Genomic DNA, 16,186 nt, shown 5'->3' on the forward strand with positions numbered 1-16,186 from the left:
ATATATTTCTATCCTCAGGCATACTGTTCAATCCAAATACAAAATGTCTCTTTTCTTTTAAACTAGAGCTAATATACACAGCAAAAATATTACTACAAAGGAACAAGTAATACACCTTCACACCTGAAGAAGGCTCCACGGCCGAAAGGCTCCACGGCCGAAACTTGTTTTCTTCTTTTATTCAGCATGGAATAAACCTGTTACTTGTTCCTTTGCAGCCTACGCATGCTGACGCAGCTACCCACCAAAAATATTACTAGTCCACTTACTGTAGTATTAAGACATTTTTCTGCAAGACTGTATCTTTAAAACAGTTATCAGTGCTTGAAAAGACTGATTAAGGAACATTTTAAAAATACAGTTCAGTATGCTGTGTTAATATTTATATTACATATTTTAGAATCATTTTTTAAATAAAATTCTGGATTCAGTTTAGTAGCTTCAAAGGCTACATTTGGTCCAATAAATTACTATTGCCGGTATCAACACATTCTGTTTTCAAACCACTGATTCTAGCTAATCACTGAGAAGCAACTGTACAGTCATCAACCACACAATCTTTCATTGCTCTGTGCACGGCTATACATATAGTTTTACGTGGAGTTTATTTTAAAGGAACATGGGGCAAACCCAAGTTTTTCTTCAATTGTAAAATATCAGTTATTTATGGAAGCCCGTTTCCGCCAGAGAGTACAAAAAAACGCGCTATAGTATCTCAGAATTCCGACTTAGTAACTCAGAATTGCGACTTAGCATCTCAGAATTCCGACTTATCAACTCAGAATTGCGACTAAGCAACTCAGAATTGCGACTTAGCAACTCAGAATTCCGAGTTAGTAACTCAGAATTCCGACTTTATATCTCACATTTGCGACTTCGAAATAGCCATATTTCATTGTCTGTCCTTTTGTTATTGTAACGGATTCGGGTTCTAGGGCTTGTGCCCTCGCCGCTCCCTCCCTAGTTCGTGCCTCGCTGCACTGGCTCACTTTCTTTAAGAACACTTTCTTTAACCCCGGCGGCCAGCATCCCTGTTATGTGCAGGGGAGGGTGATGTACTGCAACCAGATCGTACAACCTGTATGTCGGCCGTTCCGTTTCTCTATTTTCATGAATCATACAGGATCATAGGATCTATAAGCCTGAAGACTTGTCCTGTACAGTGCCCTGATAAAAATCAAATTAATTACACGAATTTTTATAGAATCCCATTTCCGCCAGTGAGGTTTCCATAGTACCTGAATGGAATAGTGCACGGTGGGCTTTTTAAAAATAGTTTTTATTTACGTAGACAGAGTATGAAATAAGATACAGAAATAGGCACTTCACATCCAGAAGAATTCACAATTATAAAAGCTGAAACATACGTTTTACGTATTTCCATTGTATGTCCTTTTTTACCTAAAAAAGAAGGTCTTCTTTAGCTCAGCTGGCAAGACTCAGGTTCGAGCCAGTGCAGCGAGGAACGAACTAGGGTGGGAGCAGCGAGGGCACAAGCCCTAGAACCCAAATCCGTTACAATAACAAAAGGAAAGACAATGAAATATTGCTATTTCGAAGTCACAAATGTGAGATATAAAGTCGGAATTCTGAGTTACTAAGTCGGAATTCTGAGTTGCTAAGTCTCAATTCTGAGATACTAAGTCGCAATTCTGAGTTGCAAAGTCGCAATTCTGAGATACTAAGTCGGAATTTTGACTTACTAAGTCGCAATTCTGAGATACTAAGTCGCAGTTCTGACTTACTAAGTCGGAATTCTGAGATACCATAGCGCGTTTTTTTTACTCCCTGGCGGAAACGGGCTTCCATAGGTTATTACTTTAAAGCGTTAAAAAACAATTTACATCAGATATGTTTTTGGATGGATTTGCACTCTTGCTAAACATTTCCTCATGGTTCCTGCAATCAGTTCTGAATAATGTCTTGTAATTGTGAAAGTAAAAGACACATTTCAGACAAAATCGATGGGCTTACTTTCTAAAGTTTTAAACACATTTTGTACGTTTTCATTAAGCAACCCTTTGATCCAAATGTTTTATAATCAGAGAAACCACTTTGGACCACAAATTTCAGGTGGAATCATATCTCTTATAGTACCACTATAATTTCACTTCCATAAGCTCTCAATTCTTTAATAAACGTATTACTCCACTTTTTCTTTCCCAATTTCTTTTCAACTCTCAGAGTTTTATTTTGCTTTTTTTTTCCTCAGGGATTTATTGAAGCCATGCTAACACCAGCAGCCTTGTGTGTACGTCTATGGCTGCAAGTGTGCGACTCAATGAGGTGACCAGCAACACACCCACAACCTGTACTACCTGAACGTATAAATAAAGAAGAGTGGATTTGGACACAAACAATGCAAAATCAACATCACTTCTTTTAAAGATACAAATAAGTTATGTGCTTCAAAACCAAGGAAGGTCCTCCATGTTTTCTTTATCACAGCATTTGTCAGATTACCTCTTCAGTGATTTCCCACTGTCTTTTTCTTTTTCCCCCAACCCGATACTGAATCGCCAAATTCAGAATTCAGACCCCACAGTCATTTGTCTTTTCTTGAAGTTTCCTTGTCAAAATCAGGTATGTGGAAAGGGAAGCCACTGCTATATGGAAGATCAATTGCCAAATATTCCTCAGTCCAAACAAAAAGATGTTACACACAACAATGAAGGTCAGTACAATGAAGGACTTCAGCTTCTTTGACGGTGTGTAGAATAAATACAAGCAGCACTGTGAACCCAAAAATATATAGATGTGTTCAAAGCCAACGTTTTAAATTCAGTATTGTACAAAACAATTTTTCTAAAAAAAAACAGAATGACAAATGGAAATATGCAAGCGACCAAAATTATGTACCTTATGTGCTCCTTGCAGATAGAAATGGAAATTAAAACATGCTTAAGCACAAAGTGTACTGGAGAACATTAGGCTATACCTAATATAGCCTAATATAGCGTGGTACAGATGTATAATAAACAGTAATTAACAGTAATGAAATTACAAAATGCAATTTCACTTTTAATGAAATACAGTACAAAAAATACTGTTTCAACTTAGGTTTCACACACAAAAGTCTGATGCTCAGGAGTTATTATTTTAATACTGAATATGGAGAAAAATTCACTCTCAAAATATGGAGAGTTCTCACAAACAGGACAAGAGATAATAATGTTTTCGCTAGTGTCTAAATGACCACTAGAGGGCAGGGTATTCAAAGAAATTACAACCAGAATCAAAAGATGTTAACATCAGGTACCAAAATATAAGCTATAGACCGTGAATTAATAAAGAGAAACACTTTTAAAAAAGGTGAAAAATATTGCTTACCTGACAAAGACAGCAGGCAAAAGCTACCAGAAAAGCTATTACATTCCATATTCCTTCATTGTCATCCTGTTGAAGACAATTCCAAACAGAACATAAATTAAAACACTTTCAATCAAAAAAGATTGTGCCTTAATTCTGCCTAAAATATAATTATTTCCTCAATTAACCCAAAGACAGAAGTTATATAAGTTACATCATTCAACTACTTTTTCTGCTGAGCTACATTATTATAATGTCACGTGGCAATGACTATGACACAGTGATACAGAGCCTCCTAATTTAAAAGGAGTATTGTGTTGTTTCTATATTGTGTGAGAAAATGACTTTCTAACATTTTCTAAGACTGTGAAGAAGGACCTTCTTTTGCTTAAGTACCCGGAAAGCATGCAGGTACAAAGCTTGAAATATCGGGAGAACTGCTGGATGGAAAAATGGCTAAAAAAATTGTTCAAATGCTTCAAGTTCTGCCCAAAGAGCTGCTGGACTGAGGAATTACCTGAAAAGTGTATTCGATAAGGTGAACTCCACGGATGAGGTTCAAAGCTGCACACATAATGTTAAGAACCAGGGACAGGATCCCCAAGGTTGTCACTGGCTCCAGTCTTTGATTTGATCCTTCAAAATTCCATGTTCATATTTAACAGCATCCCCCAAAAAAACATGAAACCAAGGAAACAGAAGAGATGACTGAAGTTAATTTAAAAACTAGGATTCGTAACACACATTTCACATTCGTGAAAGGGCATTCTCGATTTCAGGGCTGAGACATGGGGCCTCACATTTCAATGTATATTGAATCATGGAGATTTTAAACTCAATTCTGGAATGACACTACCAGACAGATGTTGGAAGAGACTGATACAGAAGAAGAAGCTCAAGAACACGATTAGTAGTAGTGGCAATAGTAGTAGTAAGTGTAGAGTATCTTAAACTACAGAATAAGAATGCATTAGTTTTTCATGGACCCTGCTCCAGGGAGGTGTCTTTTATTTTCCTTAATTTAAGTAGACCTTTTAAATATATGCTTAAAAGATGAAAAAATATGGGCACTCAGCTGTAAAAGATTATCACTAAGTGCTCCTAAGCACGAGCTTAGAGTCTGATCTTGTCTGATTTCATGATTTCATGTTATACAAATCAGGACCCCACAGTATTTGTGAGTTATCAGGTGGTTGCTAGAAATCAGGATGAATTGCACAAAGATCTATTCTTCCACCTAAGGCTCACAAGGATGAAGCATAAAGTAAACCAACACAAACACTATACATCATCTACTGGAAATGTTAAATCAAGAACCTTTGGTTATATTTATAACAGTCTTTGTAAGAAGGGAACTTTGAAATCTTACAAACCTATTCTTTGAAGGCTGGCAAAGAAAACTGGATCCCCTAATTGCGTGTTATAAAGGCGTGTTAGCTGCCACACTGACTTTTCACTTGCGTGGAATAGCTACTGTCTTTTCATGCGATGCTTGATGGTGATGAAAAGACACCACAGACACCTGAATGTACAGCTGTAGATTGAAGAGGTGCACAGGTGTGAAATGATCAAAACCTATTTATAACAGTACATTGTTTTGTGTTCTAAACCAGATGCAAATCTCACCAGCTCCGGACACAGGCTCTGTGTGCCCATTGGCTGTCCCATTGCTCAGCACCATCTCCTCCAGATTCAGGATTTCGGGAGGCCTTGCCCTGAGGTCTTCCTGAATATCCATGAGGCTCATAGAGAGTGAGAGGGAGTTGCAGTTGCTGTACTGATGCTTCATCTTCTGAATGACACCGTCTAAATTATTGTACAAATTCAGGAGAAAAGCAACAATTAATTCATATGAAAAGATAAGATTAATCTTAATAGAAATCAATTTCAAAAACTACCAAATAAGAGTTTATAGAGCACCCAATTGAATGGTAGGTACTCCCTGTCACAGCACTGACAAACTTTTAAAGCCTTGAATGTTGCATACAATAAAATAAGAGATACGATCATTTTATTAGCCATATACAATTTTCTTGCATTAGGAATTTGTCTTTTTTCGCATACCCCAGCTTGCTCTCAATGAGAAACAGACACACAGACAGGGAGAGAAGCTTGGGGTCAGAGCATAGGGTCCGCCATTGTACAGCGCCCCTGGAGCAGCTGGGGTTAAGGGCCTTGCTCAGGGCTCAGAGTCAGATTCCTCTGCCGGCCTCGGGATTTGAAGCGGCAACCTTCCAGCCACAGGTACAGATCCTTAGCCACAGTGTCACAGTGCCACCACTCCGCTTCAATAAATAAATGTATTATAAATGTATAATGCTTTACTTGTTTCCTGCAAAATATTCATATCCTAAAGATGATATTTCTAATGCTACAGGTATATGGATGAACAAGGCAAAAAATCAGAATAAGCATCTATTAATGCAACACAGAGACTTTTATGTTTATATAAAATAAAATTTCATGCTGTTAAAGGACTTAACTTCTAAATGTACCATCCTTTTGTTGAGAATTTATGCAACTAGCTATTTAAGTTACTTTGGCAAAATGGGACAATTTTTATTTCAATTACAATCTTTCAACTGCATTCATGTATATCGACACTTTTTTTCTTTTACATCTTAACACCAAGCTAAGGATTTTAAAAATTGTCACTGTCTAAAAAACAGCACAATATGGCTCTTGAACAGTTTTTTTAATTTCTTCTCTGTGCTCACCAAATTCCAGGAATGAATACGGTCTGGATGCCAGAGCAACTGTGGTGCTGTCAAAGGCTGCTGTGAACTCCCATCTGAGGTCCTCCAGAAAGCAGAAGGCCATGGTGGTGGGGAATCCGCTGGAGCAAATAGTCATGTAGGAAACTCCTTCTGACGTGATAAAGCTGAAACACAAGGCAAGTAAAACAGCTACACTGTAGAAATTATTGTGCTCAACATTAATTCAGCTCTAAGCTGATGACAAAACGAACTCAGACATACCAGACGCAGAAAGTAAAAAAAAAATCTGTTAACAAAAATGCCTGCTCTTGGAATATCTAACTAAATTAATGTTTTAGGAATATCAGGGCTTGATAATTACAGTAATGCTGCTTATCGCCCACACAGAGATTTCTACATGAATTTGTTTCCTATTCAAAGAGAGAGGATTTATACCAACAATTTGTAGAGGAATGTGGTTCGTTCAACTTCAGTAAAACAAATGATCCGACGCAAGTAATTGAACCACAGTGAACCTACTATATGTTGAGTTCATGGCCTTTCACTGTCCCTCTCTCTGGAAACAATGTCAGTGCCTTCGATATCGTCTTCAGCTGCTGTTTGCGCTCATGCAATTCCCTGTTGTGTTCAAAATCCGTGGACGCTGACAGCGGGAGCCCATCCCTAACCCGCACCACAAAGGCAAACAGGATCAGTGACATGGTCCACGGTGGCACTTGTGAAGAGACAGCCTGTAGATGAAACACACTGTTACTGTTGACACTTTTTCTTACAAATCCTTATGAATACTGTATTTGCCCATGCAGTGCAAACAAATAACTAAACATGAGTGGTTGAACAGGGCAGCACGGTGATACAGTGGTTAGCATTCCTGTCTCTCAGCGCAGGGCTCTGTGTTCAGTTTCGGAACTGGGGTGCTGTCTGTTTGGAGTTTGTATGTCCTCCTGGAGTTCACATGGGATTCCTCTGGATGCTCCGGTTTTGTCCCACAGTCCAAACATACAGTATACTGGTAGGTTAATTGGCTTCTGAGAAAATTGTCCCTGGTGTGAGTGTGTGCTTGTTTGTATGTGCCCTGTGATGGGCTGGCATCTTATCCAGGGTGTATCCTGATTTGTGCCCGCTGCTTGCCAGGATAGGATCTGGCTCATCCACGGCCCTTAATTGGATGAAGTTGGATGGATGGATGGATCTCCATTTCAGTCTTGGGATATGTCAGTTCACTAACCATGCCTGAGTCGGGTCTCCCTGGTTTGCTCTGCAAGAGAGCCCCTTAAGACTTGCCAAGCCCTGTGAGCTTGCAACACTGTCAAAGAGGGATGCATAACTCCTCCAGTCACTGCTTCCTCTCCTATAGTTCACTGTGGAGCGTGCAGCCTGTCAAATAACATGCAGCTCAGGAACAAGACAGAAGAAGCTTTTAATCACCATTACAATACAGGGCTGTGGCTGTTAGCTGAGTTGATTAGTGACAACTCAAAATCAGAAAAAAAACACCCACTCTGCCGTTAAACTGGCAAGTACTGGAGGTCTTATTCGCAAAGCCTTACTGATGTACTGTCTCCCATCACATTGATGCTTATAAATTTCCTGTGCTGTTCTGCTGTCTTTCATTACAAATCATACGTTTGGTCCCCTTTAAAGTGGCTTCAGGTAAATTTAAAGGAACTTCATACAGTACATTTATTAGCATTTTGATGTGCGCGGTATAACTGTGCATGTTCCATGTGTCTGAAAAAGGATTATAGAAAAATGTTTCGCTCTATATCCTAAATTGACTAAATAAGTTATATTATTATTCCATTGTCTCGATATGTATGTATAGCATAATTAAAATCGTTTACTATAACCCGACTAACTACCGTCTACGAACCACTGTGAAATGTGTAAACCCCTCACGAACCAATATGTTAATTCCTCTATACAATTTCAAACCAGTTTTTGGCTCAGATCTAAATTTCCTATGACGAAACAAGTTACAGCCGAGTCCCGGATGTTTTGCTTTTATCCCCATAGCTTGCTTGTAATTAAGGGAGGCCCATCTGAACTTGGACTAACGGACTTTGAGATTTAGATCATTTTCCCCACAAAATTAGTTATTCCTTGCTTATTACGTTCTGCTTTCATTGTATACAGATCAACACGTTCGGTTCTCTATAATTTTAACTAAATTAGAAATCGTACTGTACATAATTTTACATCGAACACCTAAACGGACACTTGTCACCTGTCTTTGCAACGCTAAACTGACGGATTGCTAGTTTTGCAAGTGATGACTTTGAATGACCTGCTAAACATCCCTTAATAAAGTATGTTAAACATAATTTCGCTCCAATAAATTCTCACAAATAGTCGTTTACATTAGCTGTGATTTGCTACACCCAATACTTCCGAATGTACAGTATGTCAAAAACGAATAACGAAAGCCTATAGCTATCAAATTCTATATTGGTTATATCTAATTATAATTTATATATAACTAATACCGATTAACCCTTACATCATTAATACATATGTAAAGGGGGCTGCGGTAAACTAGCATTTAGAAATCGGTTTACTGTCTGCACGCGTTCACATAGAGGACTACATAATCTGAACTGACTTTTATTGTATCGACACTCACATGGTGCAGCATTAAAACAGTCTACAAGTCCTCAGATTAACAGACCACACAATTATTATTTTAGAGCCACTACTTAAAACTTAGATCGCTAATACATGTTACCCAAATGGAGTTTAAATTGCACAAAGCAGTGGTCTCCTATAATGTTATGTTGCTTGTAAGATGTGATTATTTTCTTACCTCATTATCCTTCGGTTCATTGTGACTTGGGACTTTTAATGCAAATCGTTAGTTGCAATGTAATTTATGTTTTTATGTGCAACAAGGAACCGCTGCTATTTTTATAATAGTAACAATAATAATGGCAATTGCTTTAGTTTGACAGCTTGGTCTTGCAGGTCCTACCACTGTAAGCAGCTAAGGATCATGGGAAACTGTGGTGCGTTTCCTTCCGAAGGAGATTCTTAAAAAGACAGTAAAACAATGTATTGTCATTGACTATGTCTAGGAAGGTGTACATGTAAAAAAAATCATTAAAAGTAATATTTTAAAATATGATTTAACTTGTTAAGACTAAAGTTCCATATTGTTAAAGAGGCAGATCGTTCCTAATTTATTTGAGCAAGTAACTAGTGCTATACTGTAGGTCATATATGACATAACCAGACAGTATGGGAAAGCAATACAAAACAATACAAAGCGTAAACAAATATTGAATACACTATATTGTTAAAAGTTTTGAATGAAGGGAATGTCATATTTCTACAGAGATCTTTACCCTAGGTGACCCCTATACCTCGGACTTTAAGTACAACTCGAAGTCGTGCCACCTGCAGCAGTTCTCAGACGACTCTGCAATTGTGGGATGTATTGAGGGTGGGCAGGAGGAAGAGCATGGAGGACTGATTAACAGCTTTGTGGAGTGGTGTGGGGAGAACCACCTGCAACTGAACGTGGCAAAGAGGAAGGAGTTGGTGATAGACTTCAAGAGGAAGAAGGTCCAACCTACTCCTGTCTGCATCCATGGGAGTGGCATGGAGATAGTTGACTCATATAAGTACCTGGGTGTTCACATCCTTGATAGACTGGAATGGAATAAGAACACAGAGGCCATCTACACTGTGTGTAGTAAGGAGCTTTATATGTTCTATCAGTTGGTTGTAGCGAGTGACATTTTCTATGCAGTGGTGTGCTGGGGCTCTGGGATTAGAACAGAGGGATGCATCAAAGGAGCAAGCTCTGTCATTGGGTCTGATCTGGACCCCTTGGAGGTATTAGCTGAGAGGAGAATGGTGTCAAAATGAATGGCCGTCATGGACAACATCTCCCATCCCCTCTATGACATGCTTGTGAGAATGAAAAGCTCGTTCAGTGATAGGCTGATCCAACCACGGTGCGACAGGGGGGCCACTCTTGCCAAAATACTCTACAGCTTGTCCACTGTGTGTCTAGGCAGGGGCAACATTGATGTGTTTTTGGACTAAACATGAATTATCTGTTTACAGCAACTACTGCTGCATGCTGTATTGTTCTGCATTTGATAAATAAACTTTGATTTGATTTGATTTCCTGTTTACAACTGATTTTTGTGCAATATATGCTTGGGATTTGTGCAATATATTTATAATGTGCAATACATCTTTTTTTTGTACTGTACATTCTGGTTTGTTTTCTATCTTCTGTACTGTGAACACTTCTGTATACTCCTTTTTTACTTTTTACTGCACTTCTCACTGACTGTACTTACTGTATTGTATTGTGTATTATAGCATAATGTTTTTACACTGTGCTTTGTTGACTGTACCAGGCTGCTCTTGCACTGCAATTACCCCAACAGGATTAATAAAGTATCCATCTATCTAAATCTCCAGGGATAATTGATTACTTTAATTAGTTTGCTGGCTTGTTTAGTCCCGGGTTTCAAAACTCTATACTTGCAGGATTTCCCACAGCAATCAAAGCACTTTATATATTTTCCTCTCAACTTACTTATCCCTTTGTCTGACTACACAGCTCTTGATTAGATGATCAATTTACAATCAACAGACACACTTGGGAATGGCAATGTATCAAATATTCCCATGATTAGGATTTTTCTTACTGCAGAAGTCCAGTAGGTTACATTTTAGGCCACACACCTGAATGAGGACAGTTCTGAAACTCAAAAATTGATACATGAGACTAACTGAGACTAATAATAAACCCTATTCTACCTAAAAATTAAAAAAAAATCCTCAGATACAAAGCTGAAATCAATTAATCTGTGATTAAGAAATCATTTGGAACTAGTAACCAGAAGACAGTGATCCTTTAGGACTTGGGTTAGGAACCACTGGATTAAGGAGATTGGATGATTACATGTGAGCATCAAAACAGGTATTTAAAATCATGAAAAGCATTGACCAGTCAATTTAAAGGTCTTTTTCAAGACCAGCAGGGCCTGATGAAATAAGTATATAACTTTAATATAAGTTAATATAAGTATAAATTAAGTCCATTCCAGACAGAAAACAGGAGACAGTTTTACACAGGGGAATGTGAGTTACTGGATGAAGCTTGCAGGATATGCAGTTGAATCCCACAACATAAGATCTTTTAAGGAAGGAAAAGAATTCTTGAAACATAAAGTTACTAGCAGTCAAATTAAATAGATTGGCCGCACTCATCAGGAATCTTTAAAGCAATGTAGTAAGGCACATAATAATGTATTCGTTTTGTCTTTCAAGACCCCTAAATATCTTTAGCAACAGAAACAGGAATAATGTGAGCCTAAAATTTGGTAATTTTTCCATACTAAGCATGGGGAACTCTTTTTATTACTTGCCATACGTGTATGTCTTTAGTAGATATATATGTAAAACTGGAATTTGTATTCAAATCCACCTCTCATAACAACACTAGGAGTGTGAATTAAAGCATTTACATTAAATGCAATAAGATAAGATCACTTTATTGACCATAAACAATTTCTTGTATTAGGAATTTGTCTTTTCCCATACTCCAGCTTGCTCTCCATGAGATACACAGGTGGGGAGAGAGATGCTTGGGGTCAGAGCACAGGCATTTATACAGTGCCCTGAAGCAGTTGGGGTTAAGGGCCTTGTTCAGGGGCCCAACGGAGTAGGATTCCTCTGCTGGCTGTGGGATTTCAACTAGCAACCTCCCAGCCACAGGCACAGATCCTTAGTCACAGTGCCCAATAGTATGTGCATGATTATAGAAGGTAATATCAGTCATTATTATTTCATCCATGTTCATTTTGTATTTTGCCAATCACTTGTAAAGAAACAATCAATAAAAATAAGTGCTGTGAATAAATTAAGAATATAGGAATTCCACATATACTGTTTACCTCATTTGGTGAACTTGGTGAGACATTTAAGAAACTAAAAGATATGAGAGAATTATTATAAAAACTTCTAATACAAAATGTTTTCAAAATCTTTGATTCTGCAGATTTAATATGATAAACTCTGTAGTAATTCCTCAAGCTGTATAGGTATTAAAATTCTGTTTATTTTGAACATTTATAGTGTGGTATGAAATGTGAAGGTTTTGTATTTTAATGTAGTTAATGTTTAGTTCAAAATAATGGTTAAAGTATAACAATAATAATTATCTATGCAAAACACTTATTTTCAAAGTAATTTTGTTATTACTTAGAAGAATTAAGAGAGGGGGAATTACGCCTACTTGAACCAATAATTAAGAGGTAAGGTGTGATTTTAAATACCACTGAAGTTACCAAGTAGCAAAGTCATTCAGCAGTCAAGCTCAGAACAAAAGAAGGAAAAGGTTAAAGGTTTTTAAGAGGTGGGTATAAACTGTAATCAGTTAAGAATACTCGATCATTACCGCTGACTAAAATGCCAGTTAAATTGCTGGATTAAGATACTGAGCAGAAATACATATTTGCATCATCATACCATAAAACACATAATATGTAAATCTGAATGAGGTCCATTTGTATCATCCTTAAAGCAAAACATCTGTCAGACAATCTTGCCAATTCAACCCACTCAACATTTAAATTCTCATTTTAAAGCTACACTTAGCACCTTTGAACAGATGTAGACATTGTTTTACTAGAATGAAAGCCATCTTTTGTAGCTCTAGATTGGTTGTTAGTACATTTCTCAGTAATGTAAGTGTTCTATTTACCAAAATCAATATGTGTGGAAGATACAGTAGATATGCCATTTACTGAGATAAAGTTTTGTCAGGCAGAATGGAAACTGAACTTTGTTTCATTGCCTCCAAGAAAATAATAGAATTATTGAGAAGATTTCTTTAATTACAAAAAAATGTTGTTCAATCTGAAGACTTTGTAACATTTGCAAAAAGACTAGCATACCCCTATTAAAATATGAAATAAATAGGTGAATCTAACATAAAATGAAAATAAAAAAATACTTTGGTAAATTTCTATATTCTACAGTTCTCTGCACAAAACGTTTAATAGTGATTGTGTACTGTTAAACCTTTAATGTCGTAATCTATATTTTAGGGTAGCTCTCTTTTTGTCCTTATGTAAGACTGGGTAGAAAATTTGAAACCTCTTCTAGAAATACCTCTTAGGAAATATTTAAGTGTAATAGCTCATGATTATAGGCACTCGTGACCCACAGATCAAATTACAGTACCAAGCATTTAAAATGAGATCTCTTCGGGATATCTCTGTCAGCCTTTACAAGTGCTGCGAAGTACGTACAGTACAGTATCTTTCCCCTGTGAGAAATTTGGATTTTGACTTAAGCGGGCGATATAAAAAGTTGGTTAAAAGCACTGGCAAAGATTTGTTGTAGGTAACGAGAAAGTTCCAGTCTATACGGTGCTAATTTATACAGTAGGTTCTCTATGGACTCGGGTACTTTTGTATATACAGTATGAAACGCATTGTTTCATTCAATTGTTAAGATATTTGAAGACTTACGTATTCTAATCAACATTAGATGACAACACACAATTCTCAAATAAATGAAAACTGAATAACACCAAAACAAATACAACACATCGATCTAACTGAAGTTCATCTTAGGTTTCACTTTTCACATCATAGAAATCCTGCACTGTGCCCCTCGGTCTGAGCTTTGTCTTTAAAACGAATCCTCCAAATTCCCGGCAGCCAACGGGTGGCAGGAAGAGCCCTCAGAGGCAGCGCAAGCAAGATCATTTTTCAGTCGCAGCCATAAGCACGGAGCGCAGGTAAGAGCAGAGTTTGCTGTGCAAATTATTTGGAATAATTTCTCAAATATGTGTGATTATAAACCGGACTTGAGGCAAATCATATATCTCTCATGGGCATAAAACCAAAACCGAAAACAAAAGTCCCCTCATCAGGCCTTCTAATATAACTGTATTATGTTGTTTCGTGGAAGGGGAATGAAACTCGTCAGAGAGTTAAGTGTATTCTTTGTGTGTAGTTGTGGAATTATAGAGGTAAAACCTGCATTTCTTTTAAAAGAAATGCAGTTACATTATATGTGTGTGTGAAGTTAAGACTGATTGTGGTTTTAATGACAACGTTCAAGTGAGACTTTTGCTTTCACTTCGCGAGAGAGATTAAGATCCGGATTTGGTTGGTAATGGATTACTGTCGTCGTCCCCACCCCCTCTCCCTTTCGCCTTTTTTCTGTATAATCGTCAATTTACCAGGATTGTCAAAAATCAGACCCTTGTATTTTACATCTAACGATACTGTAGCGAAATGTGAATTTCGTGTTCATGAATTCTTGTGTTGTCTTGGCTTTCGCAGTAACTTCTGTGATGCAGAATCGCTGGTCTTTGAGTTAAGAGGTCCTTTAAGACGACAGATGACGCCATTCTACAAATATATTTGAACTTCAATGTGTTGAAAATAAATTATTCCCATTTTTGCGTTTCGTTTAAAAGGAAGAAGATACCCACAGAAGGTTAAAATGAATAAGGAATAAATCATGATTTAGCTGACAGTTAAACTTTAGAGCTTAATAGAGTTCGTTGTAGACATCTGTCCATTGATATGTTGTAGTACAACATTTTGTTTCACTTAGGCTGTAGTAAAAATTGCATTCTTTTTATTTTATAGATTTAAGTTATGTTGTCGGAGCGAAAACCTCCTCGTTGCTTTCTAGTCAGACTGATTTTGTTGCTGTCAACACAAAATTGATGTAACTTATTCGTATTGTAGTAAAATCACTAGCTCGCCGTGTGCTGTTGATGTAACCATTCATTCTGATTAATTAGCAAGGAAAAATAAATCCCGTCCTTAAATTGTTTAGGAACTACACCTGGTACATTGTTTTAGAATGTTTTTTTTCTATACTATGATTATAAGTTTCCAAATATCATCTCCACCTGAAACTCAGTAGCACATTTTTATTTTAGTAATAGATAATCAATTACTAGTCCAGTACTTGTTGTTTTTGTTCTTTTTAATATTATGTATAATACTAAATTGTTATACTGGCTAACTGATGGTTCAGATGCATCTTAGAGTACATCTAATTGTCTGGAATATCTGCACACATGGTTGTTATGCATGGCTGAAGAAGTATGCAGAATTTGAGTAATTTCTTAACAGCTCCTTTGACCTATGTGCACTCAAGTGTAAATGGATGCATTTAAATTGGAAGCCTGCCCAAGATGGGAATTTTTTTAATATTTCAATCTTGCATAGTATTTCTGATGGGTTGCAGAGTTGCATCCTCACATCTTCGTTGGTGAAATTAGTTTTATAGGTTTTCTAAAACTAATTTTCAACTACTTGTGGAGAATCCAAACATTATAGATTATTTTGTTCCACTACTACAAGTTAAAAAAAACCTGCTGAAAGGCTACATATATAGAGACAGAAAAATATTACAAATTTCCAAACTCCATTTAGTTACTTTTTTTCCAGTTTTAAAAAGTCAAAAAGCACATGTTCCTGCTGAGAAGCCGCATACTGTGTATAGAGATAAAAAAATATTACAAATTTCTTTAAATAAATTATAAAATCCAATTTTTATACCATAGCATTTGCTTCCTGTATTGTTCCACATTTGACATGCAGGTCAGTGCTTTTAGAAATAGTTAGCATTGTACTGTTTGTTTAGTATGCTTCATGAGTAATAGTGATATGTGCACACAGGCTGTAGGCCTAATTCATGAAGGATGGATAGAAATATGATTAGAAGTTCAATTACATTGAAGCTGATGGGAAGTTTAAGTATGTTTGTTAGTTGGATTTAGAACAGAAAAAAGAACTGTGTGCTGTGAAGTTTGTGTAGCAATATTAGCTCTTTCCATATGAAGAGACGGAACCAAATATAAGTTACAATAGAACCAGTAAGAAACATTGCTCCTACCAAAAAGTACTTTAATAAATCATTTGTTTTACCTTTGTGCCACACGGCTATCTGAAGTGTTGACAGAGAACAGATGGACCACATTAAGCTGGCTAATATTTATTTCCTGTTTAAGACATTTCCCAGTTTTAGAGTTTTCCTTTGCTAGTAGTGAAACATAAGGAAGCTAAGCAGGTGTGAGCATGGTCAGTACCTGGATAGGAGACCTCCTGGGGAAAAACTAAGGTTGCTGCTGGAAGAGGTGTTAGTGAGGCCAGCAGGGGGCGTTC

At 37.1% G+C, this 16,186-nt stretch overlaps 2 protein-coding genes across 7 annotated transcripts in view; one reads left to right on the forward strand and one right to left on the reverse strand.

Annotated features, from left to right (window-relative positions):
• sec22c (SEC22 homolog C, vesicle trafficking protein) overlaps positions 1–9,004 on the reverse strand; it is a 123,559-nt gene extending 114,555 nt beyond the window's left edge. For 3 of the 4 annotated variants that reach the window (XM_015354183.2, XM_015354184.2, XM_069191206.1), the window contains exons 1-6: positions 8,830–9,004; positions 6,546–6,757; positions 6,027–6,190; positions 4,936–5,115; positions 3,827–3,945; positions 3,331–3,396 (exon numbers count right to left, since the gene is read on the reverse strand). In XM_015354183.2, coding sequence (XP_015209669.2) covers positions 3,331–3,396; positions 3,827–3,945; positions 4,936–5,115; positions 6,027–6,190; positions 6,546–6,727 — 711 coding nt within the window. In that variant the 5' untranslated portion in view covers positions 6,728–6,757; positions 8,830–9,004. Of the gene's footprint in view, positions 1–2,215; positions 2,734–3,330; positions 3,397–3,826; positions 3,946–4,935; positions 5,116–6,026; positions 6,191–6,545; positions 6,758–8,829 lie in introns of those variants that run through there. The other variant, XM_069191205.1, reaches the window with a different exon arrangement.
• Positions 9,005–13,714: 4,710 nt separating this feature from the next.
• The window catches only part of nktr (natural killer cell triggering receptor), a 42,117-nt gene continuing 39,645 nt past the window's right edge, over positions 13,715–16,186 (forward strand). For all 3 annotated transcript variants that reach the window (XM_015354179.2, XM_069191207.1, XM_069191208.1), the window contains exon 1: positions 13,715–13,794. The gene's annotated coding sequence lies outside the window, so the exon portion shown is untranslated. The remainder of the gene's footprint in view (positions 13,795–16,186) is intronic.

Source organism: Lepisosteus oculatus, chromosome 6 (genome assembly GCF_040954835.1).
Source record: "Lepisosteus oculatus isolate fLepOcu1 chromosome 6, fLepOcu1.hap2, whole genome shotgun sequence".
Lineage (NCBI taxonomy): Eukaryota > Metazoa > Chordata > Actinopteri > Semionotiformes > Lepisosteidae > Lepisosteus > Lepisosteus oculatus.